Source organism: Rhynchophorus ferrugineus, unplaced genomic scaffold (genome assembly GCF_030347505.1).
Source record: "Rhynchophorus ferrugineus isolate W39M unplaced genomic scaffold, kcgeb_rfMv2 rfM4, whole genome shotgun sequence".
Classification (NCBI taxonomy): domain Eukaryota; kingdom Metazoa; phylum Arthropoda; class Insecta; order Coleoptera; family Curculionidae; genus Rhynchophorus; species Rhynchophorus ferrugineus.
Window position 1 is genome coordinate 18,681,610 of NW_027472583.1, and position 27,294 is coordinate 18,708,903.

Sequence of the window (27,294 nt, forward strand, 5' to 3'; positions counted from 1 at the left end):
CAACTTGGGTATACTCATGATGTGCCACTTTACTGGCAGAAGATTCTGTTCAGTGGGAGAATATGAGTTCCTTCTGGGGCGTTTTTAGTTCAACATGCTCATCGAGTGTTACTCTCTGGTTATATAGGGAGCTAAGTCGAATTTCGCTTACTATTCTTCAATCCTTCAGGTTATCGGTTTGCCAAAAAGATATTTAATAACACAATTTTTATGAAAATATAATATGTCTAATATAATTATAATACAAATATTATGTTCCTGTCGACAATACAAATATAAACTGGATTTTATTCGATATTAATAGGTTAATTAATAACTTTTTCCGTCCACTAAGACAGAGATATTAAGTTCGTGTTTTTTTTACTAAATTGTTTCTTGTAGATTTTCAACTAATTTGAAATTAGTGCAAAGTATATTGATAAGGAAAAAAATAGATCAAACAGTTACAAAGCTTGATGATTTCTGAGGGTTTGGTTAAGTTTTGCGCTCAAAAAGTTTAAAAATTTTATAGTGGAGAATATATGGTTCTGTCAGAAAAGTGAGAGAGAACGGCACCTTTATCATTGATTGATGGTTTTCATCATGATTTATTTCAAACTTAATTTTTTTCCAAAATATATTGTTTAGGAGAAGCCGTAGGGAATATTAGGCGGTATAATCTATATTTTGGTTGAAATGTTGGGTTTCACAAAGCTATGTGAACAATAAAGGTTTCATTAATATAGTGCGGAAAAAAAAATATTCTAGCTTAATTTTATAATCATCAATATTACTTTTTTAATCCAAATATTCTATGTTTATTACTTCTCAATATATTTTACTATATCTATAAAATGGATCACCACTAAATATATATATATATATATATATATATATATATATATATATATATATATATATATATATATATATATATATATATATATATATATAACGCAATATTTGTTATTTAGGTCTTTTGTTTATTTAATTGTATCAGATATCATAATGGGATTCACGTCTTATAATTTCTTTTAAGTTTAAAAATAATCAGAAGTGGGAATTACTATGTTCAACTATAAAAGTAAGAGAACATAGTGCTTAATCAATCAGTTAACAGATTACTACAATTAAGACAACTTTATATTATCAAACATGAAAGCCTTTTTAGTTATACTTTTTGCTTTCTCTGTGGCCGTAGCTAGTGCCCAACAATATGCGACAGAAGCCGAAGAAAGTCAACAATACTCCATTACCGAAGATGAAGAGGGACAACAATATTATTTAGTACCTTTAAACAGAGCGAAGAGGTAAGAAAATCATACATTGAAAGTATATATTTTCTATGCATGCATTTTCTTTAAGGTCCGAACCCGAAAAGAAAAACACGCAGCCGCAGACTGATTGGCAAATACGCGATCCCGGTATTCTGACTGTAAGTCATAAAGGAACTATTTCAAATAATGAAAATCATCGGTTAGAAGGAATGGGTTACGCGCAGAAAAATTTGAGGGGCCACGGAATCGAACCTGAAGTTTTTGGAGGTGGTCTTAAATATACTCACATACCGTCGGAATCTAATTTAAAAATTGGAGCTGATCATGCCCCAGGATTCGGTACGTTGTTATCATTTTAGACTTCCTAATTTCTCTACAACAGTTTGATTTGATTTTAGGCACAAATCTAAAAGCTAGCGGTACCTACAACATGTATCACTCCAAGAATGCAGATGTAGGTTTGACGGGACAGTACAGCAGAGTTATAGATACACCTTATGGAAACCTCAAACCCAACTGGGGTGTTTTTCTTGGTGGCCAATACAGATTCTAATTTTTTGTTAATTATTCATTTGAATTAAAAATTTAATATAAATAAATTATTCACTACAAATAAGTCGTTTATATTAATAATAATTAAGACCTTCGTTTCAAAAAGAAGTGTTTAGAATTAGAAATTATTCAGTTCATCTAGCAAAATGCTACAATATATTTTGGTGTGATCTTAATGATCTTAAGTTCTTGAAACTGTTGGGGCAGTTGGAGTGTTTTGGCCAACATTACTTGTTCTTTAACTGTTGTTTATTTCCCAGCTCTTGATAGATTTCGCTCCGTGTGCCAGCACCCAGTACTAGAAATTAAGTCATTTTTAAAAATGCGCGTTGCTTAATGCGCCTCTTTTATCATACTTCACTATGTCGTCAGGTTGTATCCTTGCAATGGATAGAAAATCCCAAGCTGTCATTCGTTGTATATTTATAGGCATAACAAATAAAACAACACCTTTTCGGATATTCTCGAAAAGCAATTCGCAACCTTTATTGTATTAAAATTTAAAAGGTATTTTCACTAAAACATCTGTAACTATGCGGTTAGGTTTAGGAGTATTCCTATGTCACGCTTTCGATATTTGGAGTGATGTTTTCGTAGTATTTCTTAAAGTTCTAAATCGTCATCTTCTTATCTAATGGTTAATGTGGATTTATTAGCAAGTATGATTATAATATTAGATAATATTAATTAGGAAACATTAGTTCCCGTTTTTATGACAGTGTATTTTATCATAATTTGTCAAATCCATGTGCTAGATCTAAGAAATTTACAGACATCTGCCGTATGTACCTGTCAGTCGTTCAATGTCAAGATCAAACCGGCGGAAGAGTTTAGCTAATATTTTAAAATATTTAATTTTGAACGTTTCAAAAGTCTGACTGGTAACAGTGCGGTTGCTTAATATGATTCCACTATACCCTCATTTTTATCTGGCGTGACATAATTAATTTTAAGATTTTTCAAGATATTGATATCTTCAAATCGAATTGGTTTAATAATTATTGTAGTAATATTTACTGTATTTTTAATTTTCTATGAATAGAAGAGTTAAAACCATATGTCATGTTAATGCAATGTAAATCAACAGTGCTTAATCACTTATTGCAAGAGATGTGGTAAACACACCATTACTATCAATTTTATTACAATGGACACCTATACAGATTTACTAATAATATATGGAATATATCTAATATAAAATACTTCTTCCTGTTATAAATAATATGTTTTAACTTGTCATCAATAGGTGAGAATATGAAGTGAAGTACTAATAATGTATAAACACATTATTAATTTTATTATATAATTTATTTACAAAAATTTTGACCTAATATACAAAAAAAACTGTCTTAAAATCTATATTGCCCTCCAAGGTAAACACCCCAGTTGGGTTTGAGATTACCATAAGGTGTATTTATAACTCTGTTATATTGACCTGTTAAGCCTAGATCTGCATTCTTCGAGTGATAAATGTTGTAGGTACCGCTAGCTTTTAGGTTTGTACCTAAAACCGAATTAAATTATTATAGACATCCTCGGAAGTCTAAAATGATAATAACATACCAAGTCCTCTGGCATGATCAGCTCCAATTTTCAAATTAGAGTTCGATGGTATGTGGGTGTATTTAAGACCACCTCCAAGAACTTCAGGTTCGATTCCATGACCTCTTAAGTTTTTCTGTACATAACCCATTCCGCCTAACTGATGATTCTTGTTATCCAAAATAGTTCCTTTGTGACTTACAGTCAAAATACCTGGTTTGCGAATTTGCCAATCAGTCTGTGCCTGCGTGTTTTTCTTTGCAGGTTCAGATCTTAGGGAAAATATAATTAGAGAAAATATAACTTACACAAAATATTACTAAATACCTCTTAGACCTGCTTAAAGGTATTAAATGGTACTGTTGTCCTTCTTCGTCTTCGACAATTGAATCTTGTCTATAGGCGTTTTCTTCATCTTCAATCGGATACGGTTGAGCAGCAGCTATGGCTATAAGAAATGCAACAACTAAATACGATTTCATGTTTAGTCTGTAACGTATTACAAAGTTTATTTGACTATAACAATTTGTTAAGTGATGGCCTTATACACTAACACTTCCGCTTTTATAGTGGACTGTGGTAAATCCCATTTCAGATAAGTCTTAATCTTGAGGTGATTCCCATTCAATTATATCTCAAAGTTAAAATTCTACATAATTTATTACTAACACAAATTTCAGAAAAAAATAATTACAATTACCATAATATATTATATGATATTATTTACTATGATAAAAAAAGGTAAGTATAATATAAGTTGTTCAATAATTTCACGGAGCAGCATTTATTTTAATAATTTAAAATAGATACAAATCATTTTTATATGTACACAGACCTTAAAAACATTCATAATTTATTTTGTTGAAAACAATTTCGTGAAATATAGAGGAAGAGGTATTCTGCAGACATTTGTAAAGCATCACAATGATGAGGTTACGAAATAGGAGTATTGCTTAAATAATAAATTACTTTTACAATGCAAATTGATTGGGCAACTCAAGAGTGATATTTCGGCTCATTTCAGCACTGCAGATAAATGTTTGTCAATTTGATTATATATCGGACATCAAAATGTATTGGTTTTGCATGCATCAGGGTGCGTCCAAATATTTTTAAATCTCTAGATCTAGCTGTAGTGAGACGCTACTACATCTGCATGTTGAAAACTCCGGTACATACGTAAACATTTGTATTTGATAAAGAATAACAAGGAGCTCTTATAAACCAAATATCAAAAAGAGTTTTTTTCGTTTAATTTTAAATAAATTGACCTGTCGTCTTGCCGAGGCTGTCCTAATAATATACCCTGTACTGTATATGTGGTAAAATATTTTAAAATAATATTGGTCGTCTTAATTCCAAAAAAAAAAAAAATTAATGGATTCTTCTTCAAAATGCAGAAGTTCAAGCTTCGTCCTTCCCAAATATGGAACATTTAAGAGACTGGGTTATCAACAGGGTACACTCCTCCAAATTGTGTAAAAACTTTGTAATGATGGTAGTTATGGATATTACATGGAATTCATTTTAAAGGCTATGGTTCATGAAGGGATCTTTCAGGATCTGTAATTTTACATGTTATAAAATAAACTAAAATAAAAATTAATACTCCATAATAAATTTAATTTTTTTATTATTTAATTATTACCTTGCTACTAGTCGTTTCCGTCCAACCTACAATTTGTCTTCATGATAAGTAATGAGAACTTAAATCTAGGTATATAACTAGGATGACCCATCGGCCCTCAGTCTCTGGTGAAATAATGTTTATACATGTCACTGCTGTATTTTTTTTATTATATGCACCTCACTACACAATACTACGTAAGATCATATGGTTTGATTCTTTTGAGTATCTGTCGTGTTCAGGTAGTATCCAAAAGGTGCAATACTTCAATATTCTCATGAGAATGGAATCTTTCCACATGCCTCCTTGCAGTTCTCTTGATTTCTTGACTGACTTTGGGTATCTGAAGGTCTCGATGTAAGTAATCAGTAATATAGTATTTAGGTGGGTTCACAATAACTCTCAGGACTTGGTTCTGAAAATTTTGTATTTTATTTATGTTATTCTTTGCAGAACATCCCCATTATTAAACTCGGTATGTCCATATAGGTTTCAATGTTTACTTATATAACAGTAATTTTTTAAGTACTGATAATTATGATTTTCTTCCAATTAGCCAGTACATTTTCCTATGTTTCAATTCCAGTTCCTTCCAGCGAAATTTTGCATCAAGATTCATTCCGAGATATTTAGCGTTGTTGCTATATGGAATGATAATATTATTTAATGTTATTGATTGTTTGTTGCTTGTACGGTATGTTTATAGGTGAACTGCACATGTACAGATTTACTTTCATTAATTATTATTTTCCAACCTTGTGTCCAATTATTTATATTGACAATTGCTTGTTGTAATTTTCGTGAGGCTTCTTCACTATTGTCTACAAAAGCTATAACCGCATCATATATCATCAGCAAATGTAGCCATCGTAATATTCTCCATTTGTGGTATATCATAAGTATAGAGTAGATAAAGCATTGGTCTCAGTACACTTCCTTGTGGTACATCTGCTTTAACTTCTTTTATTGTAGAGTAACCTTCTTCTTGTTTCACTCTAAACATTTTGGTTCTAATGTACGATTTTAATAGTTCGGTGTGTTGTTTTGGTAACATTTTCTGTAGTTTGTGAACAAGGTCTTCATGACAAACCTCATCGAAGGCTTGTGCTTCATCTAAGAATATAGCTGAGCATACTGTTTTACTTTCGTATGCTTTTTCAATAACATCTGTTATTCTGTGGATAGTCAATTGTTGAATGCTTGTTAATAAACCCAAACTGATTAAACTTTTAATATACAAGCAGATCTGTGTGAATCTACAGAGTGCAGTTATGAGGTTGCAGAAAGAAATCAAATATTAACATGGACCAAATTTGACAGTTTTAACGTCCCATAGTGCATTGGAAATGAGGACACCTACAAAGTTCTAAGAGCCCTAATTATCAGTGAAGAAATTAAAAGGTTTAAAAAAATTAAATTAAAACGAATTTTAAGTTTAATTAAAAGGAAAAAAGCATTGAGGAAGATGATCACAAAAACTTCACAAAAAAAACGAAGTTCTACAACTGCTCGACAATAATGGACATACCCAGAAGTTGATGAGGTAAAAACCCTTGGAATTAATATTATTATGTATGAAAATTGTACCGAATGAAGCAAAACTTACTAGATAATTAATAGGTAGTTGTAATAGGTGTGCCGTGTGCTAATATGTCCACAATGCTGGTGTTAATGTTCTTCATTTACATGAATTAAATAGAAATATAAGTTAAAGTTTATTTAAGTACCAACTAATTTCTGTTATAGTTTAATTAGTGATATCATGGGATACTATAGATACAAATAGTTAATAATTATTGTCTCTGTATATAATAGACTAACTGATTATTGAATAGAGGTGTTTTTATAATCACACATTTATCCTAGGCATTGTAATATATAAAAACTAAATAGCTATAGCAACAGCAAGTCTTAATTATAATCTTAACATATAGAAAGTTCTAGTAGTGGTACTAAGGTAGTACAGTATCTTTTCAATTTAATTTTTTTTAATATTATAGAAAATTCACTAATTTTACCTTACATTGCCTTACATAAGTAATTATTTCGACATAGACAGTTTGTCAATGTTTTATTTTTACCACTTATTTTTCAAACCAAAAATATTACAAAATTGTGCAACTATCGAAAGCAGAAGTAATATTCTTTTTGTACTCTTTTGAATATGAGTTTTAGGTAGTTCCACACTATGGGTGGGATTAGTGCTTATAGTCGTTTAATGATTTTTAAAATTGGTACACAGTTATTACGAAACAAAATAAATGAAAAATCTATTGTAACAAAAATCGCTAAGGTTTTTGAGGAAGCGTATGTTACTCATGATTTTTAGAATTTTAACCTAGCCATGTATTCCATTGGGAATCACTTTTAACATTACATCTCAATATCAAGATTGATCTGCTATGGGATTTACCGCATTCAATATACCTCTATAAAAGCTGTCGGACCCACGTTTAAAATAACCACTTAACAAAGTGCTACAGTCAAATTAACTTTGAACGACTTACCGAAAACATGAAATCGTTTTTAGTTGTTGCATTTCTTGTTGCAGTAGCTACTGCTCAGCAGTATACGATAGAAGATGAAGAAGATATTTATAGGCAAGACTCTATTGTGGAAGACGAGGCAGGACAGCAATACTATTTAGTGCCTTTGAGCAGAACCAAGAGGTGAGTAATTCACATACTGAATCACCAATTTTACCTTAGGTATAATTTTATAATAATTAAGATCTGAGCCTGAGAAGAAAAACACTCAGCCGCAAACCGATTGGAAAGTTGAAAGTCCCGGCATTTTGACCGTAAGTCATAAAGGAACTATTTTGGACAACAACAAACATCAGTTAGATGGGATGGGTTATGTACAAAAAAATTTGAGAGGTCATGGAATCGAACCTGAAGTTTTTGGAGGTGGTCTTAAATACACCCACAAGCCCCCTGAATCTAATTTAAAAATCGGAGCTGACCATGCTAGAGGATTTGGTAAGCTCATTTTGTAGTCTTGCTGCTTCCGAGGCTTTATAAATAAATATTTTAGGCACTAAATTACATGCTGACGCTACCTACAATATATATCATTCGAAGAATGCAGATGTTGGTTTGACAGGTCAATACAGCAGAGTCATAGATACGCCAATAGGTAATCTAAAACCCAATTGGGGCGTTTTTCTTGGAGGGCAATACAGATTTTAACATATTATAGTTTAAGTATGTATATAAATTAAATATTAGTTATACATAAATTATATGTAAAAAATATATATTTCATTAATTATATCCTGAAACCCTTATTTTAATTTGTTCTTATTATTTTGACGAAAATAGTAATATATAAAGTGTTGATTAATAATTAAAGATAATTAATATTGTTGTTTATCGATCTCACTATTTGAAATATGCCAAGTATGGTTGGTTAAGAAATTCTGTTTTGAAATTTATTATATTATTAAATATAAGTTCCTTCATCCAAGCTGGTCCCACCAAAGCTCATTTCAACTGTTTTACCTTCTGCTTACGCATGTAAGTTTCAAATTAAATATTGGAACAGCATTCCTGAAAACTGACAGCATTGAATGATGGTGTCATATCATAGGAACATTTAGCGTGAAAAGACCCACTAAAAATGAAAAAATTAAAATAAGGTATATTGAAGCACACATATACATATTCTAGGACATTAAAAATGCGGACAATTGTAATTTTAATATTTATGGTATCTGTAAGTCGGTGGACAGGAGTGGGTAATTTAATGTTTAAAATTTATTTTGTGTTATTTACACTTTTTAAAAAACAGTCACCTATTAATGGTGACTAGAACTGTATTGCTTTCTGTGGTCAATTTAAAAAATGTATATTAATATGGCTGGTTTGCTCATAGAGTATTCAAGTTTTCTCAATTTGTTTTGAACATAATTTTCTTAATTGGTAAACTATTTTATAACCGAAGATAAATCAGTGTTATTGCTAATAATTCTATACCCATTGCACGCCCATTATAGTTAATACTAACATCAGGTATTGGGAGTGTTTCTCTTCCCTTGTAGACATTGCATACCCACTATCAGTGTCACTTGTCCATTTTGGCGGTTTTATCATTGTAATCAATTATTAGTGCTTTTATTTGTTATTGCTATAGTTTATATATGTTTTGAATGAAGCATTGTCCATGAAAATTAGCTACTTATGTTACTCAGTTTTTATATTGAAACTATCACTCGACTATTTTGACATCAAAATCTCGGGCTTTTTAAATAGTTTAAATAGTTTTAGTTTTAGTCTATACCTTACGTTCCTTATTTACATTTATTCCTTATTCCTTAAGTACCCTATTTTCTTTGTTTGGGATGTTAAGTTGTTTTATTCCTATTTTCTCTAAACATAATTTAAATTTTACCCTACGTGATTTTAAAGTTATAATTGAGTCGTTAATTTTGCGTACCGTCAGTATTATCGAAAAACTGATAATGTTGACAATGTCAAATATAACGCAGTACTAAATATAACGTACTGCTTATGTTATTAAAATATTAATTAAAGAGGCATGATCAATACAAAGAGGCAAGGTCGTACATGAATAAGGTATTTCAAAGTCCTATTATCTGGTCTTTACATTAATTTTAACAGATTTACAATAGATGATATGTTTAATATGTATTAAATCGCATCGGGTACAAACAATTTTTTTTTTCAGAGCGCTGAAAATATTTGAATTCGTACCGAGTATATCATATATTTGCGAAAAGTTTTAAATTGTTAGTTTTAACTTCAAATTGAAGGAAAAAGCGAGAATGCTATGTAAAGATTATGCTAATCATGATCTATCGATTTCGACATTTGAATACTGGTTTTGACGTATTAAAGGTGGCGATTTTGACAGAGAATTTGTCAAATAAAGAGTCAAATTAAAAAACAATAATTAAAAACATCCATAAAGTATCAATTCTGAATTACTTAATTAAGTTTATTATTTAAAAAGATAAAATAGATTTCATTTTTCTTGACATTGTTTTTCGTATTAAATAATTTTTTTGTAACCCACTGAATATACCTGTTAAAATTTTCTATGAAGATACACTAAATTCTGTGAATTTTCGATGATAAATTAATAATATAATTAAGTATTCAAAGTAACAGAATTATTATATTTACTATTTGAAATAGCCAAATGAATAAAGAAAAATTATCAGATTGATAACATTTTAAATAAATGAACAAAAATTGTATATTACCTAATTTTGATAGGCGTGTTTAATATTTTCCTGTAACGGAATAACTATTGCATTTTTAGAAAATTCCTGACTCTCTTTTGTCCAATCTAGAATTACCAATATATTTACACCATCCTGCGATGGACCTGAAGGTTGGCTGGCACTTATTATATATTCAATTTCAATTTTCCATACTTAAAGAAAATCGTGACCCATTTGAATCGATCATCTTGAGTTTTGATAGTTTCCAAGCTAACTTGTTAAATAGCATGTGCATTCTAAATAATTTTATGGAATATGAGTTTCTACTAAATACATTGAATGAATTATTTTCTATATATAATCATTTTAGTTGATAGTGATTGGTAGTGATGTCACATCATAACTTACGGTTGGCATAAGTAACGCCGAATATTTGAAATGCCCCAAAATTACTTCACTTTACTACTATAAACATTTTAAGGAAATGAGTTATCATAGAAACAATTAAATTTTTATATAATTTTATATTAAACTCAACAAGTATAAAAAATACTAAAATCTTCTAAAAGTTCCATTTTCCTCCAAGAAAAACGCCCCAATTTGGTTTACCACCAGGACCGCCGAGATTCCTGCCATATTCACCAGTTAAACCTAACGCTCCATTCTTAGTTTTCAGGAAATTATAAGTACCAGAGGCGTGAACGTTAGTACCTAAGAAAATTAATTGCATTTACTTAAATTACATTATATTCTCTTATAATACTAATAGTTTACCTGAACCACGGGTATGATCTGCACCTACTCCTAAATTAGAACCCGTTGGTTTATGAATATATCCAACATTACCACCATATGTCTCAGGTGCAAAACCACCGCCTCGTAAATTTTTTGATAAGTAACCCGTTCCAGAAACATAATGATTCGGATTGTTTAAAATCGTACCTGTATGACTGATCGTGGCTATGCCTGGATTTTTTATTTGCCAAGAAGTTTGCCTGAAAATAGTAACGAGTTTATTTAATGTTTCAATTTATAATATCACAAAATAAGTTACGCAAGCCGCTGAATCATTATTATAACTACCTTTTAGATCTTCCCAAAGGTAGCAAGTAAAACTGCTGCCCATCCTCATCTTCCACAATTACTTCTTCATAAATTCCATTGTTTTTTTCTTCAGCATAAGGCAACGCTGTAGTAGCTGCCGTAACTAATAATAACGATATTAATTTCATAATTGCTCAAATGGGTGTTCAAAACAAGACTGTTTCCATCAATTTCTTGTCAAGCCTTTTATACAATGAATGTGTAGTTCCCCACGGAGATAATTAATATCAGAGTCTGTCAACTAGTAACACTAATCATCTATAGATCGAAACAGTTATCTCGTGGATAACCCGTACCAATATTGTCGTTTGATGAGTTTAAAACCAGTCACAGATAACCGTTAATGCTTCAGGATTGAAATGACTAATTACAATACAATTGTTAAGAAATATTTTGGAATTGCGAGGCGAAACTGTTTGTTTTTGGTTGTAAATTACATATAAGAATAGTTTTTGGCGTATTTCTATTGATTTAAATCATGCGAATCTCTAAGGTTATTTGTTGCCTGAACCTACAAGTTAATGTTGGCTTCGAGCTATAAACTCCATCAGTTTTTATGAGGTGAGTAACACAACGTGACGCAGGTGTAGTAGTTGGTAGTAGAATTTCATCGGCTAAAACTAATTATGAATGGAAACAGGCTTCTTGTGGTTGAAATTTAATATGATTTTGGAATATGACTGATGGAATGTTGTAACCAGATTAATAGATATCAGACTTTTAAGGTTAACGAGAAAATATATATTGGAATAAATTTTTTACCAATATTTTTTTTGTATAATTCACCTAAATGAATCTTATGTACAAAGTGTAAAACAAAAGGACGAAGAAGTACCTAAACAAGATGAGACATTCATGAAATAACTTACATGTGCTTATAGTGCTTTGTTTAAGTGCTTTGATAAGTCATATCTATTGGTGAAAATGCAATCTATCGGTGTAAACAAGTAGTTAACACAAGTAGTTACATAAACCTGATCTATTAGTGAAAATTAGTGGTTTTGATATTTCGTTACATAAAATAAAACAGTTTTTCAGTCAGTATTATTAAGTTTTTACAGAATATTATTAACGTACTAGTGGTCTATGGTTACATAAAATTGCCATAGTCAGTCAACATACCTGTGATCGAAATTCGACCACAATTTATTAAGTTAATCATGTTTCTAACGGAATAAAGTAAATCATTGAAAAATTATATGTTTTCAAAACTTTTAAAAAAATGTAATGTTAATCTGAGATCAGAAGTGTATTTAATATATATCATTGATTAAATTAATGAAGGTCCGTATATTATAACACATCAAAATATATTCAAACTATCTCAAGAACTAACACTTTTTCAATGAAATTTCATTAAATCATCATTAATTTTTATCACATCATCTATCGAATTTCAATCATTAACAAGATATTGATAAGTTTAAATTACTACATCTACCAATGCTTTAATATGTTTGCAAATTTAAAGTTAATAATTCATAAATTATTCAATTTGTCTTATGTGTTTCTAATTAATGTAGTTAGTTTCATTTTAACTGCTACATGTTTTCATTATTTATTTTATGTGTTCATATAGTCTTCATATTTCATCGATATTTTTCACCTAAAATATATATTGTTAAGCAATAAATACAGCAGGCTTATTAAGAAAAATAATTTATTTACCTAAATTAAAAATAAAAACTGCATCATATTTTTATTTTTTCCACTTTTCAGTCTCGCTCTTGCAGACAAGTCATCTTGAATTTGCCTTTTATGGATTTCGTTTATCTACTGTTTTCCACTTTGTCTTATGACTCACTTGGGTACTAATAACTGTTTTATAAGCTATTTTATAATTGTCAATATTATTTCCAACATTCATTTTAACTTTTGATGCTCAGATTAACATATTTATTACCTGCAAGTTTTACTTAGTGCTTATTAAAAATGCTTATTATTATAAAACCTTAAAATTACCACTAGTTTAATTATATACTTTGTCTGCTGAACCATGTCAATAATTATCAGTCCTTAAGTAAATTTTTTTTTCTGAGCTGTTTTCTGATCACCAAACATTAAATTAAATCAAAAGCTGATTAATATAGATCTAAATATCTCGTAAATAAAGAGGACAGACGATTTTTGTTTTCCTCGAATTTTGTTCAGATAAAGCGAACCCATTATTGTTCTTTCTTCAAGAAATTTAAAATATAATGTCATGTCTTAAATAAAACTACTCTCATTTATACAAATTATACTAAATATAAGAACTATGATGATATACTGTTAATGTTTTAATTATTTAATAATTGCTTAGTTAATTAATAGTTCCATAAACTTTTAAGTAATTATATCTGTTATGACAGGAAACAGTAAATTACCAAGTTATTTTACTAAATATAGTAAAAAATCACCCAATAAAGTATAATTATTTTCTATTGTTTTCGTTCGATTCCACCAAAGGTAACTTGATATATTCGTCCATGAATGACTTTCTCTCGGAATTGATAGCTGCATAGCGGTGAGTTGGACTTAAAATTAAAAACAAAAACTGCATCATTTTTTTATTAATTCCACTCTTCAGTCTCGCTCTTGCAGATAAGTCATCTTTAATTTGCCTTTTATGGATTTCGTATCTACTGTTTTCTACTTTGTCTTATGACTCACTTGGGTACTAATAATTCACCGAAAAATAAAAAAGTAAAAATCTATGAAGCTATTTTATAATTGTCAATATTCTTTCCAACATTCATTTTAACTTTTGATGCTCAGGTTAACATATTTATTACCTGAATAAAGAATAGTATCACCCAATAAAGTATAATTATTTTCTATTGTTTTCGCTCGATTCCACCAAAGGTAACTTGATATATTCGCCCATTAATGACTTTCTCTCGGAATTGATAGCTGCATAGCGGTGACTTGGACTTTCCCCAATACGCTCGTTGTTTGAGGGTAGATAATACGCTTGGAAATTCTTTGAAAGGTTGTAACTAAAATATATATGGGGTATTGTTGTCTTGAACAATACCGATTGTGGTATTAAAACTGTGAAATACCTAAAGCTGAAAACGACAAACCATATATATTTGTGAATATTTAGACAGTATAACATATATTGTGTTAATATTTTTCAAGGCAAGGTTTATGTTTACTTTTATTAAACACTTGACTTATTATATTTGTTAATTTCAGATGTCTCCGTTAACATTAACTGTATTTGCTGGATGTTTGATTCTAGTCGTTGCTTTTCCTGACCCGGAAGCCGCATACAATCCCAGAAATCCTCCTAGAGTTATCCGTCCGACTTATCGTCCTGGTGGTGGTTCAAAAATAATTAGACCTACTTACAGGCCAGGTAGCGGTGGCAAGTTCATTCGCTTGAGGAGATCTCCAGATGATGATTGGATCTTTAAGCCTGATCTAAGCAGAGACGATAAGGGTAACACCAAAGGTCAAGCCACCCTTGAGAAACATGGAGAAAATTACGATATAAACGCACAGTATGGACAAACATTCAGGGGACCCCAAAAGCATTCAGAAAGCTGGCATGTGGGAGGTAGTTTTAGATTCTAAAATATCCGGAATCGGTATATTATTAACTATTGTTATTACTTGTATTTGACTGTATGTAATTGTCAACTTAAAATATATTTGATAATCACATAATATAGTGTATTTAATTTAATAAAAATACCAGAAAAAAGCTTATTTTCTTGAAGGTTATTTTTCCAAAGTCAAGGTTTTATTGTGAAAAATAAAGGATTTATTATAATTTCTGCCCTTTGCTAATTACTACTTGCTCATTACTTCTCCTGTTTCATCAAAAGAAAAAGGCCACTGAAAGTCATGCATGCTTTAACTATAAGAACATGTGAGATATAGTTTCCGTTATTTAAAATATGGTGATTTCAACGCTCCAGATTAGAATGTTTTAATAGGCTGAAAACGATTAAAGATGCAAATTTGCAAAAATTGTTACACGAAGGTCCAACACAAACTTAACGTAATTTGTCAAAAAAATCACTATTAGCAATGAGTCGCTTTTTTGATTAACTTGGATGAATAATATCTGTTAATAAGCATATATATATAATTGCCCTTATATGAAACAGCGCTACAGAAAATTGTAACATTCGGATTCGATATGTCAACGACTAATTACTAATCTCGTAAACAACAACGCGGAGACACTAGAGACTAAAATATTAAAATATTGAAGCATGCACAGATAGAGTACAGAATGATTCAAAAGACATTTGATGCTTTCAAATAAAAAATAATTTCGTTGATACTTCACACACAGCCTGTTTGATGCCATTCAATATGGACCTTGTTTTATTGAAAAATCTGATAAATAGAAATTAAATTCTAAGCTTTGCACAAAGTACAGCTTGAAGGGAAGGATATGGGATGATTATGTGTTCAATAACGATTTTCCACGATAATTTTGTTTGGTTTGAGTACCCAATTTTCTAATTCCAAACTTTTTCAGCTGACCGAAGTTTTTTTCCAAAAAAGATGTCTGTAAAATGTCTCCAGTTTTTACTATTAGGTTAACAAAAAGTTCTAAACAGCACTTGATTACTTATGGAGTACTAATTTTAAAATAAATTCATTAGGAAAAGTAAACGTAAACGGTATTTTCAGAGATAATAAAGTTAATATAAAATAAATATATAAATAAAAAACTCTCAATAGCTCAACAATATAAATATATTTCTGATTTTGATTGACAATGTGATTTTGAGATTTGTGAGAAGATGAGTTGTCTTGATACAAATTTCTATTTTTCTTCAGTAAACTAGATCGATTGAACCATTGAACGGTCGAAGTCACTCATTGTTACATTTTGCTGATGTCAATAAAAAATTTAACGAATAGTCCATCTCCTGAATCACCATAAGCAATACCAATTCACCAATTCCAATTTTCAGTTTATCAGAAATCCTTTTTCAATATTGGCAAACCTGTTAACTGTCAATGTGCATCTAGCAAGTTAAATAATCTTGTTGATTATAGACGGCGAAACTATCGCTCTAATAATAAATGTTGTAGTATTTCTGTTGAAATTGGTGCTTTGTTTTTTAATTGGGTTTAAAGAGTTAACTGACATGCAACGGAAATCCTCACATATTTGAAATTTGATGAAAGATAATGCCTTTCCTATTGATCAAGTCTAACTGTCTGAATATTTAATCCATTGACTAATCGCATTTGGTGTTAATTGTAAGCCAGGTTCGTACAGCTCATGATGTACAACACGTTTCTAGATCTATCAACCATCACTTTCACCTAACACCTACTTAACGTCTAGGTGGGATTTGCTATCGTTGTGAAGGTTCTCCGGGCTTCAACTGCAATATTATTCTTATATTATTATAGTACGAAATCTCTTTTTTATGTTCATAACAATGTTTAACTATTTTCCTGAATAAAAACGAGCAAAACAATTATGATATGATATTGATTTTCACTTAGAACTCATCATCAACTCATTAAACACCACATAATTTTTATTGAGCTTGGATTACAATTAAGGTTTTCTTTTTTTGTAAGGTAAAATAATAGAGAACTGTATGTTAATATAAAATTATCTATATGATCAGATTCATATGAATTACATTGGCGATCGAGAAACAGTTCCTGATTACTATTTCCTGATATATTCTTAACTGATATTAATAAGTTTCAAAATAATCAGATTTTTTAATTTAATGAATTTACAAGAGTAATTCTTGTACGTTATTGTGCGTTCATTAAAAGTAGTAATATTACATTTATTTGAAACTTTACTAATGACAGATGCCTCCAAACAAAAAATAAATGAATGTCGAAAATACAATCTTGACCATTCCATGATTTACATACACTGAATATGTCAATAATTCTAAATGGTAAACTATAATTTTATTTAGAGAAATATTAAAACCATCGAATATAGCAGTTCGATTAAGTTGTTTAACTTTGTTTAAATTAATGCTTTGCATATTAACCAATAGATATTGCAATCGTATAATATTATACTTAAAAATAGTTATCCAAACATATTCAAATATATGTCAAAATTGTAAAATAATCAATAAAAAACTTTGAGAGTGTTGGTCTTTTCTTTCTTTCAATATCAATATAAATAATTCTTATTTATAATATTAATTTATTAGTCACTTTGTGATAAAAAGTTATCAACTCTATCAACGAATAATATAAAAATTCTTAAAGTACATTATATTTTTACATGGGACTTCCCCAGACTGCGCTACTCTATGGCGAGCGAAGCGACAAATTCTTCGAATTATTATAAAACTCTTTCTCCTAAAAAGTCATATGTAAAATTCATACGTTGATTATTATGAAGGTATATGTGAAGTACCAGAACTGGTTACAGTATCTGTATAAATATATGTAGGTTTGGTGTTGAGATTATAGTATTTTGAAATACTTCTTCAGGTAAAGAACCTTTATCAATTATAAAAAGCTTTTAACTCTGGTGAAAAACATCAAGGTACTTATTTATTATTGTGTATTAATTATATTTTCTCTTAATTTTTTGTATCAATTTCAGATGTCTCCATTAACAATTTTCGTATTGGCTGGATGTCTGCTGTTAGCGGCAGCATTTCCTGATCCAGAAGCTGCCTACAATCCCAAGAATCCTCCTAAGGTTATCCGTCCTACCTTTCGACCCGGTGGTGGTGGTTCAAAAATTATCAGACCCACCTACAGGCCAGGAAGTGGTGGAAAAATAATTCGGTTGAGGAGATCTCCCGCTGATGATTGGATTTTTAAGCCTGATCTGAGCAGAGACGATAAGGGTAACACCAAAGGTCAAGCCACCCTCGAGAAACATGGAGACGACTACGATATAAATGCTCAGTTTGGTCAGGTATTCAGAGGACCAGAGAAACATTCTGAAACATGGCATGTCGGCGGTACCTTTAGATTCTAAATTCTGATTCTGTGATTATTTTTGTATTATTAGAAATAAAGTGTTTGTTTTATATTTATGTCTTTGTTTGATCTGAAATGAACTGTAAAATTAAAATAATACTAATTTTTGACATAAGGTATAACCGAAATAATAAATTTCAGAATCCGAAAATTGGTCCTAATCCTAATAAAGTTATATAACTATTTTCTAAATATATTATTAAGAATAGAATAAAAGATGAACTTATTAACAAAGACAGAAAATAATATAATATAATGTGGGGCAAAAGTAACGCTACTATTTTGATTGTCTATAACTTTGCTCAAAGAAAAGGTAAGTAAGTTTAGTTTTCATAAAGATTTTGTTTGGTCTTTACATTTGTTTTTGTTATGATTTAAAAAATTTATATATATTTTAATTTAAAATTATAAGTTCGGCTCTTTTTAAGGCAGTACTTTTCATAACATCCTGTAAAATCTGAGGGAGAATTTCTTCAATTTCATGACGAATATCGTCTTTAAGATGTTGAATCGTTTGGGGCTTATTCACATGAACTTTTGATTTTAAAAAGACCCCATAAGAAAAATTCTGGTGCTGTTAAATCCGGAGACCTGATCATGCTGGCTGACCATGCTAATTCGCAACTTATTATATTCGCGAAATTATTCTTCGTGGAAAAGCCTCATTTTGAACGAACCACAAGTCTTCTAGCCCTTGCTCTTCCATTTCAGGCACAAGAAAATTTCGAATCATGTCTTGGTACCGTTCAGCAGTAACAGTAACCGCAACACCTTGGCCATTTTCAAAAAAATTGGGACCGATGATGTTTCCATCATTAATATCACATCATATAGTTGTTTTTAGTGGATGCACGGTTCTGTTTATTGACGTAACCACTGAGAAGAAAATGGGCTTCATCTCTTATTATTATTATTATTATTATTATTATCAATTTAGCCGAAAAATCTTCAATTTCGCCAGACAGCCTTAAGATTGCTTTACTGTACGCAACTCGCCTCCATAATTATATTTGGACGTATACATAACACAGTGGTTAAAGCGAAACGTCACATAACCAAGATGACGCGCAATCAAAATGGTAGCTACACTTTTGCCCCATTTGTTATACAGGTCTTGCCGCATTGTGTTACAAATGCCAGAGTATTAAATATCTGTGATGTTTAGCGCATTTAAAATAAATTTCAATATTTTGGTACTCAGGTGATACCCGGGAAGACAATATTGTAACTGGCAAAGAGATATTTTACCAACTGTAATTTAGTAGGTTGTAGTTGTGATCTGAAATATCGTTAATGGTCTGTAACGCCTAAACGGTCCCAATACCCATACTAAACCCGATACTTAAGTATCGGGTTTTCTAACCTTTTTTGTATTTCATAAATAATTAATGAAAATACAATATATACATGGAGAAATAGAGATTTAACTTTATAAGAAATTTTGACGATATGATTCTCGACGTCAAAACACCGGTAACAAAGTAATAGTTAAATAATAAAAAAATATGGCACCAATTTCTCACAATAAAGTTATTTTAAAAGTGGAAAACAGAAAGAAGAAAATCAGAAGACATGCAAGCGTCTAATAGATTCCCTTAACCAACTTGAGACTATTGAGATAAGGGTTATCCCGCCTCCTCATGAAGTTACTTTTTAATGTTATTTTATTTAATTTCGGCCTAATTAACTTAAGCCTAAAATCCTAACTACAAGTAGATTACATATAACAATAGGATATAACAGGACATAATAAGAAGAGATCCAATAAATAGACAAAATAAATATATTCATACAAAATTACAAGTGATTAAAATCTAAAGGTGCCACCGACGTGCCAAGCTTCAGAATGTTTCTCAGGTCCTCTGAAAGTTTGACCAAACTGAGCGTTTATATCATAATCATCTCCGTGTTTCTCGAGGGTAGCTTGTCCCCTAGTGTTACCATCATTATCTCTGCTTAAATCAGGTCTAAATATCCAGTCGTCATCAGGAGACCTCCTGACTCGAATGAATTGGCCACCACTGCCTGGTCTATAAGTTGGGTGAATTATTCTGCCGCCTTCACTTGGACGATACGTCGGATGGATGACTCTGGGCGGATTGTTTGGATAGTAAACGGGCTCTGGTTCGGGAATAGCAGTAACACAAAGGAATAATCCACAAAATAATAATAAACTAACACAAGTCATCTGAAAATTAAACAACATCTAAAGTAACATCTATTAAATGATCCAATAATATCAATTAGAGAATTATTAAGAAAATAATTAAACTTAAAATACGCATACCTTGTAATATATCGGCTGGTCAGCTGGTCAAGACAGTATGATTAAAAGATAAATAGTTCGGTTATTTATAGTAAAACAGTTTACACGGTTTTTCACAATCTCATTTGTTTACAATTAGCCGCTGTATCACATTACTTATTAAAATCAATGGCAATCGTTCAAAAATATTTTGTATTGCATGTAATTTTTTTGGGATTTTTGTTGTCTTGTCAACGAAGAGTTTGAAGATATTATATATTTTTTAACTGTTTAATTTTACGGAAGCCTATACCATGATGTCTCTTTCCTCAGACCCTTCAAGCTAACATAAATTCACTCTCTTGGTAATCAGGGTTATATCAAACTTACGATATAACAGATCCTTCCTAAAGAAACTGCTAAAGAGATTTATGTGGTTGTTGTCCCGTCTGGCTTGCTTTTTTCTGATTATAAGATATTTTGATTTTCAAAATAATTTTTTGATTTAATTTGGCGGTGAACGTGAAACTGCTAAAAAAATTATTCTTGGTTAAGGAATGAGAGAAATTGATATGGTTGTGATGACATAGTATATCATTGTAGTAGAGGTTAAAACTAACTAAATTAATTTCTTAACAAAGCCCAAACCGAATATTTCACGTAATAAATATGTTAATTTGGACAACAAAAGTTAAAGTGCATGTTGCAAAGAATATTGACAATTATAAAATAGCTTCATACGTAGGACATAAGATAAAGCAAAGATAGAATTAAAGAACGATGCAATTTTATTTAAAAATTTAAGTAAAGAAACTATTATTTTAACAGCATCGTGTTTTTATTATTTTTGGAACATATATTTTAGGTGACATATGTGGCTAAAGATAAAGATTATATAATTACATAAATGAAATAATGAAAATATGTATAAAATAAAACTAGCTACATTATTTGCATAGATGGGGCGCATAGGATAAATAGAAGAATTATGAATTAAAAAGAGTAAAACATTTTAATAAATATTGAGGTTTTTAACGATTAATGTGATTAATTACTTTAGAGACCTTCAGTTTTGAAGAATCAATAATTAATTTAATGATTGTGAAAAATGTATTCATGTATTCATGTATGCATTCCTGTAATATACATTTCAAAATTGTAAAAAATAATTTATCTAATTGTATTCATTGTTATACATGTTAAAAAATATATCAATTTTAAAATTGTTTTATTCATATATTCTTTATTTCAATATACAAACATGTATTACTTCATTCATTATTCCATCTTTATGTTTATAACATAAAAATAAGAAATATCATGTGTACTTATGTTTGATGCTCTGAAGTTGTTACAGTTCAGAAAATAATATTACTTATGATAATGTTCTAACTATTCCTTGTTCTTACTTTCTTATAATGTTTTAGTGGTTTCAGTACTTGGATGATTATTGAAACATAATGAAAATTATATTTAATTAAATTCCATTTAAAAAAGGTTAGTGAGTGTTTATTTTTGAGATGATTATTTTAATATATTTTAATATGCAAACATTTATTAGTTTAATTAATGTTATATCTGAAATAAATTTCTGATCTTATATTGGAAATAAATTTTAGTAACATATTATTTTTAAAATATTGCCTTTACTGTCTTATTCGAGAAACATAATTAGCTTAATCAATTGTTGTCGAAATTGATAATTTATTTGCTAAGATAATTCAGGAAGTATAGCAAACTGCGATGAATATCAATAAGGGTGAATTACGACAGCTTCCACGATGTGATGAACGTAACAGAGATACACCATAATTGAAAAATATATACTGTAAATTTACTACTCCGAGCCAAAAAGAGTCTTTGATCTGGAAAATATGTGGGTGCATTGAAAAAGATCATGTTTGATATATTTTCGATATTCAGAAAGAAATCGATATTTTGTAGATCGATAGCTTCTCAACAAGCCTAAGATTCAGTTGTTGTATGGGCGTGAACAAATATTTTATTAGAAGTTTTCTTGATTTAATGTGAGGATAAAGTTTCACTTTTGCAATTGCGGTCGGAAATATTCAATGTTTACTGTGTACTGACGTAATGATTTCATAGAAAGAGTTTTCAGAGTAGTAATTATTATTATACGTATTATACTTGTTAGCATAGCTGTTAATCCAATCAATCAATGAAAAACTATTTAAGTTTTGGAATATTTATATTGTAGATTCTTAAAAAGAAATAAAACGCTATATACATCGGGATAAAATATATTTATAAATAAAATAATTCACACATCTTTTTCATCTACCACCTAAAAGAACCACCGACGTGCCAAGTTTCTGAGTGTTTGTCGGGTCCTCTGAAAGTCTGGCCATACTGCGCATTGAAATCGTAGTCTTCACCATGTTTTTCAACAGCGGCTGTACCTCTGGTATTTCCTCTATCATCTCTACCCAAATCTGGTCTAAAAATCCAGTCATCGTCAGGAGAGCGCCTGACACGAATGAATGTACCACCACTGCCTGGACGATAAGTTGGGCGAATTATTGTAGGTCCTCCTCCATTAGGTTTATAAGTAGGACGAATGATTTTCGGTGGGTTGCTAGGATAATAAACAGGTTAGGGATTTGGAATTGCCGTTACGTAGAGGAATAAACCAAGAAACATGAACACTGGGTATGGCGACATCTGGAAATAGAAATTACATATTTTATTAGTATGCACGACAAACTATAAATTTCTGTATTAAATTTACCTTTTTTGAGTTTCGTTAAAACAGTATGGCCGTAATACTCACTGCCCGCTTATTTATAGTTAAGTAGCATTGCATTTTTTAATTTAACATGTTTATCTAAATAACTTTATCACAATATGAATTAATATAAAGGTCAATTGAGATTGCAATATTGTCTGTCTTATTCAATTTCCTCGAACATTAATCGAATATAGTAAAGTACCGTATTTAAATAAAAATTAAATTATAAATTTATCTTTTTATACAAAAGTTAAGATATATATATATATATATATATATATATATATATATATGTATGTATTCATTTAAAAAATTACATAATATCTCAGTAATATTACTAAAAATTAAAATGAATAGCAAAAGCAAAATGAATATATGATAAATGGTTAAAATGCAGATTATAGTATCAACGATTATATAAATAACATTAAAGCAATTCAGAGCAGTAGATATCACTTCACAGGCAGATCATAAACGTCAGGAAAGATGTTAATTTGTCCAGGTTTCATACACTAATATAACCTTTCAAAATGTCCTCAATCCAAATTACTACTTTGTTAAGTTTATTTAAGTAGAATAGGCTTGATCTTCGGAGTTATAGGGCATTCAATACAAAATAGAGGTGGATGGTCCTTCAAAAGATATTAATAGGCTATCATCCTGCAGATCTATTTTTAGGCGGCTGCGAAATATTTGCCAGGTTTGAGCGCTGGTGAGTTCTATTAACCTTTCACAACTGTTTAAAATAGAAAAATGATATCAGCCACATGAAAGAAACATATTTGTTGATCAATAAAATGAGCTTGTTGAAGAGGACTATTCGTAGGAGTATTTGAGCAGGTTCCGAGTTATTTTGATCCTTTGAGGAATAGGACGGGACTATGATGGTATTTTGTGACTGGAACTAAAAGATAAAGGTTCGATATCGAATTCACAGGGACTTGATGATAAGAGTCATGATATTTTATTATTGAATACATGTAGGTGGTGTAATTAGACAAGAGTTTCTAGCGCTGCGATAGATTTGGTTTGAACCAGAGTGAATTGGCCTATTTTACAAGGAGTCTACCTGTCGTTGCCAACAAAGAGTTAGAGCATTGCATAAGGTAAATAATGTGATCCTATCTACACCCTAGAAGTCAAGGCCCGAAGTAAGCTAATTATCACAACCCTTATAGTCATCCATAATAGTTATTCATTCGCATTTAAACTAAAAATTCACTAATGCTGTTTTTTATTATGATTTTATAAGTAATTAGAAAAAAGAATCGTATATTACTAAAAATAAAACTGAACAAACTTACAAATTCAAGCTTTTAATTGTATTTATTAAATCTTATTTTAAGGTATCCTTTTTTCTCAACCTTATATGTTACGTTTTTATATAAATCGTCAATACGAATAAACAACAGTGCTTTATTAGAGTATAATATATAATATTTATAGAATAGTTATTATACAACTGTCCCAGATTCAAAATCTATTCAAAACATGAATTATTTTAGGTTTTGTTTGTAGAGCAACATTGTTAACCATACTAGTAATCAGATAGGGTCCTTCTTTGATGGATGTTATTTATTTCGTCGTTTATGCGGTATATAATCTGCCATATTCAAGATTGTTTTAATCTAGTTCTTGTTATGCGAGTAGAACTATTGGGTACCAAAGGAGATAAAAATTGGCTGATTTTTGTTTGGGTCATTAGTGATCGCCATAACGTTTAATTAATTTTTTCTTGCAATTCTTGTTGATTTTGTAACCAGTTATATGCCATATCTAAGATTAAAATGTCTAAGGTATTTTTCTCTCTCTAATATGGCTCTTTTGGATACCCCATAATTGCGTTTTTGATATTCATATTTCATATTTTATAAGGTATTAACATTCTTTCGTCAATGAAAAAAACGTTGAATATTTTGAAAGTTACATCGAAGTAAATTTGCTAAGTAATAGCAGATTTTTTATAGTTCTATATTATTTTATGGTTTCAAATAAAATTATTTATAAGCAGACAGATTGATTTAAAAGTGCACATACAAAATATTGAGCTACATAAAATGGTTCCGGTGGGATATATTTAACTTGTAAAAAAGTGTAGAAAGCAACATTTTAGGTGAAGTTTTAGAGTAATATATTATTAGTAAATTATATATATATATATATATATATATATATATATATACATATATATATATATATATATATATATATATATATATATATATACATATATATATATATATATATATATATATATATACATATATATATATATATATATATATATATATATATATATATATATATATATACATATATATATATATATATATATATTATATTCATAAAATATACAGAGATATTCACCAAGTATTATCACGATTAAGTCTTTGAGGAAATAAAAGGAAGTTTGGTTCAAATTAAACCATATATAAATTAAACACGAAATAAAAATCACTTTTTTCGTTTATAGATCGGTTTTTTCCATTGCCATTCTATTTTTACAAATTTATTGCAATCATCTATAATATTTTTTATTAATATGCATTTGCTTTTTTGTTATTTTCAGAATACTTGATTCAACTACGAAATATTTAAAAAATAATAAGTTATAATAGAAAATTACTAAATTATATTAAGTAAAATATAACTAAATTAAAACTGTTTATTAATATTTTTAGAGCATAAAAATTAAAGCATATTTTAATTTTTTAATTAAAGCATAATTAAAGCACGTCAAGTCAAAGTAAACGAACTATTTTTGATAAATTTTCATACTTTGACTTTTTAACATATGATTCACTGGATCTGCTAAGTATGCTATCATGTGAACTGAGGAAAATTAATTAATGAACAACTTTCTAGGGTGAATATATCCCCATCCTCCCCATTGATATAACTTCAGCGAATATGTCGTGACAATTTAAGATGTTAAGATACTTAACTATATGCAATCAGCACGAGGAAAGCCTGGAATGAGATTTCGAAGTGTATGGTTTAAAATTGGAAATTAATTATTTCTCAAATGGATTATGTGATTTATGTTGCCTATTCTAAGGCTATCAAATTGGACTCTATATATTACTACAATATAACAACAGAAATATTGTACATCATACTAAATTTAATATATTAAAAATCAATGTACTTAAATCTGAATAAATGATGCAATTTGACCATAACAAAAGGTACAGCCAAATTATCAAAATCTCATTGTTATTTACATTAACAATCATAGAAAAGTTTTTGTGGCTTTATATTTTAGATTTTTTGGAAGAAATAATATAAACCATAGATAAATTATTAATAAATATATTTATTATAAAAATAATAGAAACATATAGAATATATCACTACTATCTACCACCTGAAAGAACCACCGACGTGCCAAGTTTCTGAGTGTTTGTCGGGTCCTCTGAAAGTCTGGCCAAATTGAGCATTAATATCGTAGTCGTCGCCATGTTTTTCAACAGTGGCTGTACCTCTGGTGTTTCCTCTATCATCTCTACCCAAATCTGGTCTAAAAATCCAGTCGTCGTCAGGAGACCGTCTGACTCGAATGAATTGACCACCACTGCCTGGACGATAAGTTGGGCGAATTATTGTCGGTCCTCCTCCATTAGGTTTATAAGTCGGACGAATAATTTTAGGTGGATTACTAGGATAATAAACAGGTTCCGGATCCGGAACTGCTGTTACATAGAGGAATAATCCAAGAATAACGAAGACCGGGAATGGTGACATCTGAAAACGGAAATTAAATATATATTATATGTATTCTCTAGAGTATATCTAGAATATTACCTTAAAGATAGAAGATTTAAGACTATATTTTTGATAACGAGTGCACATCAATTTATAGTTCGGCAGTGTTATTATTTTTTATCTTATCCAAAATATGTTTACTATAATTTTGTAATATTATGCATTATTTTCAAGGTCGATAAGATAGTGCGGTATTGTTTGCTTAATTTCAATTTCAACGAACATCAATGGAAAATACTAAGAAATTTATAATACAGTGAAATACCGTAATTTCATAATTAAATTGGCAGCAAAGGATGTTAAAAGTTATCGTCAACCTTTTGCAGTCGC

The 27,294-nt window shown here is 29.8% G+C and overlaps 8 protein-coding genes across 8 annotated transcripts; 4 read left to right on the top strand and 4 right to left on the bottom strand.

The window, feature by feature from the left end:
* The first annotated feature begins 1,091 nt into the window (after positions 1-1,091).
* LOC143196441 (attacin-B-like) lies at positions 1,092-1,872 on the top strand. Its single transcript, XM_076404115.1, has 3 exons — positions 1,092-1,289; positions 1,345-1,595; positions 1,655-1,872. Exons 1-3 carry the CDS (start codon positions 1,135-1,137, stop codon positions 1,807-1,809), a joined length of 561 nt encoding a protein of 186 aa, XP_076260230.1. The 5' UTR covers positions 1,092-1,134; the 3' UTR covers positions 1,810-1,872.
* Positions 1,873-3,084: 1,212 nt separating this feature from the next.
* On the bottom strand, positions 3,085-3,873 carry LOC143196397 (attacin-B). Its single transcript, XM_076404058.1, has 3 exons — positions 3,678-3,873; positions 3,372-3,622; positions 3,085-3,312 (listed from the first exon to the last, which is right to left on the bottom strand). Exons 1-3 carry the CDS (start codon positions 3,830-3,832, stop codon positions 3,158-3,160), a joined length of 561 nt encoding a protein of 186 aa, XP_076260173.1. The 5' UTR covers positions 3,833-3,873; the 3' UTR covers positions 3,085-3,157.
* Positions 3,874-7,453: 3,580 nt separating this feature from the next.
* LOC143196418 (uncharacterized) lies at positions 7,454-8,213 on the top strand. Its single transcript, XM_076404088.1, has 3 exons — positions 7,454-7,646; positions 7,708-7,958; positions 8,014-8,213. Exons 1-3 carry the CDS (start codon positions 7,492-7,494, stop codon positions 8,166-8,168), a joined length of 561 nt encoding a protein of 186 aa, XP_076260203.1. The 5' UTR covers positions 7,454-7,491; the 3' UTR covers positions 8,169-8,213.
* A 2,461-nt stretch (positions 8,214-10,674) lies between these two features.
* On the bottom strand, positions 10,675-11,416 carry LOC143196689 (uncharacterized). Its single transcript, XM_076404577.1, has 3 exons — positions 11,249-11,416; positions 10,940-11,160; positions 10,675-10,876 (listed from the first exon to the last, which is right to left on the bottom strand). Exons 1-3 carry the CDS (start codon positions 11,395-11,397, stop codon positions 10,728-10,730), a joined length of 519 nt encoding a protein of 172 aa, XP_076260692.1. The 5' UTR covers positions 11,398-11,416; the 3' UTR covers positions 10,675-10,727.
* Positions 11,417-14,261: 2,845 nt separating this feature from the next.
* LOC143195883 (uncharacterized) lies at positions 14,262-14,923 on the top strand. Its single transcript, XM_076403392.1, has 2 exons — positions 14,262-14,392; positions 14,450-14,923. The coding sequence occupies exon 2, from the start codon at positions 14,450-14,452 to the stop codon at positions 14,828-14,830; it is 381 nt and encodes a 126-aa protein (XP_076259507.1). The 5' UTR covers positions 14,262-14,392; the 3' UTR covers positions 14,831-14,923.
* Positions 14,924-17,666: 2,743 nt separating this feature from the next.
* On the top strand, positions 17,667-18,257 carry LOC143195881 (uncharacterized). Its single transcript, XM_076403389.1, has 2 exons — positions 17,667-17,759; positions 17,820-18,257. Exon 2 carries the CDS (start codon positions 17,820-17,822, stop codon positions 18,201-18,203), a length of 384 nt encoding a protein of 127 aa, XP_076259504.1. The 5' UTR covers positions 17,667-17,759; the 3' UTR covers positions 18,204-18,257.
* A 1,713-nt stretch (positions 18,258-19,970) lies between these two features.
* On the bottom strand, positions 19,971-23,063 carry LOC143196316 (acaloleptin A; the record flags this gene model as incomplete). The annotated part of the gene is made up of 3 exons (XM_076403979.1): positions 19,971-20,393; positions 20,493-20,515; positions 22,751-23,063. Coding segments are annotated over 3 exons (717 nt in total), but the record flags the coding sequence as incomplete, so codon positions are not given.
* Positions 23,064-26,495: 3,432 nt separating this feature from the next.
* Positions 26,496-26,976, bottom strand: LOC143195882 (uncharacterized). Its single transcript, XM_076403390.1, has one exon. It carries the CDS (start codon positions 26,941-26,943, stop codon positions 26,560-26,562), a length of 384 nt encoding a protein of 127 aa, XP_076259505.1. The 5' UTR covers positions 26,944-26,976; the 3' UTR covers positions 26,496-26,559.
* Between the last annotated feature and the right edge of the window lie 318 nt (positions 26,977-27,294).

What these genes read in the sequence shown, in the direction of transcription:
- LOC143196441 (XM_076404115.1), top strand. Translation starts at nt 1,135, where the DNA reads ATGAAAGCCTTTTTAGTTATACTTTTTGCTTTCTCTGTGGCCGTAGCT. An exon ending in CCTTTAAACAGAGCGAAGAG is followed by an intron (nt 1,290 to 1,344) that starts GTAAGAAAATCA and finishes ATTTTCTTTAAG; the next exon opens with GTCCGAACCCGAAAAGAAAA. An exon ending in TGATCATGCCCCAGGATTCG is followed by an intron (nt 1,596 to 1,654) that starts GTACGTTGTTAT and finishes ATTTGATTTTAG; the next exon opens with GCACAAATCTAAAAGCTAGC.
- LOC143196397 (XM_076404058.1), bottom strand. Translation starts at nt 3,832, where the DNA reads ATGAAATCGTATTTAGTTGTTGCATTTCTTATAGCCATAGCTGCTGCT. An exon ending in CCTTTAAGCAGGTCTAAGAG is followed by an intron (nt 3,623 to 3,677) that starts GTATTTAGTAAT and finishes ATTTTCCCTAAG; the next exon opens with ATCTGAACCTGCAAAGAAAA. An exon ending in TGATCATGCCAGAGGACTTG is followed by an intron (nt 3,313 to 3,371) that starts GTATGTTATTAT and finishes ATTCGGTTTTAG; the next exon opens with GTACAAACCTAAAAGCTAGC.
- LOC143196418 (XM_076404088.1), top strand. Translation starts at nt 7,492, where the DNA reads ATGAAATCGTTTTTAGTTGTTGCATTTCTTGTTGCAGTAGCTACTGCT. An exon ending in CCTTTGAGCAGAACCAAGAG is followed by an intron (nt 7,647 to 7,707) that starts GTGAGTAATTCA and finishes ATAATAATTAAG; the next exon opens with ATCTGAGCCTGAGAAGAAAA. An exon ending in TGACCATGCTAGAGGATTTG is followed by an intron (nt 7,959 to 8,013) that starts GTAAGCTCATTT and finishes TAAATATTTTAG; the next exon opens with GCACTAAATTACATGCTGAC.
- LOC143196689 (XM_076404577.1), bottom strand. Translation starts at nt 11,397, where the DNA reads ATGAAATTAATATCGTTATTATTAGTTACGGCAGCTACTACAGCGTTG. An exon ending in CCTTTGGGAAGATCTAAAAG is followed by an intron (nt 11,161 to 11,248) that starts GTAGTTATAATA and finishes TACTATTTTCAG; the next exon opens with GCAAACTTCTTGGCAAATAA. An exon ending in AGATCATACCCGTGGTTCAG is followed by an intron (nt 10,877 to 10,939) that starts GTAAACTATTAG and finishes TAATTTTCTTAG; the next exon opens with GTACTAACGTTCACGCCTCT.
- LOC143195883 (XM_076403392.1), top strand. Translation starts at nt 14,450, where the DNA reads ATGTCTCCGTTAACATTAACTGTATTTGCTGGATGTTTGATTCTAGTC.
- LOC143195881 (XM_076403389.1), top strand. Translation starts at nt 17,820, where the DNA reads ATGTCTCCATTAACAATTTTCGTATTGGCTGGATGTCTGCTGTTAGCG.
- LOC143195882 (XM_076403390.1), bottom strand. Translation starts at nt 26,943, where the DNA reads ATGTCACCATTCCCGGTCTTCGTTATTCTTGGATTATTCCTCTATGTA.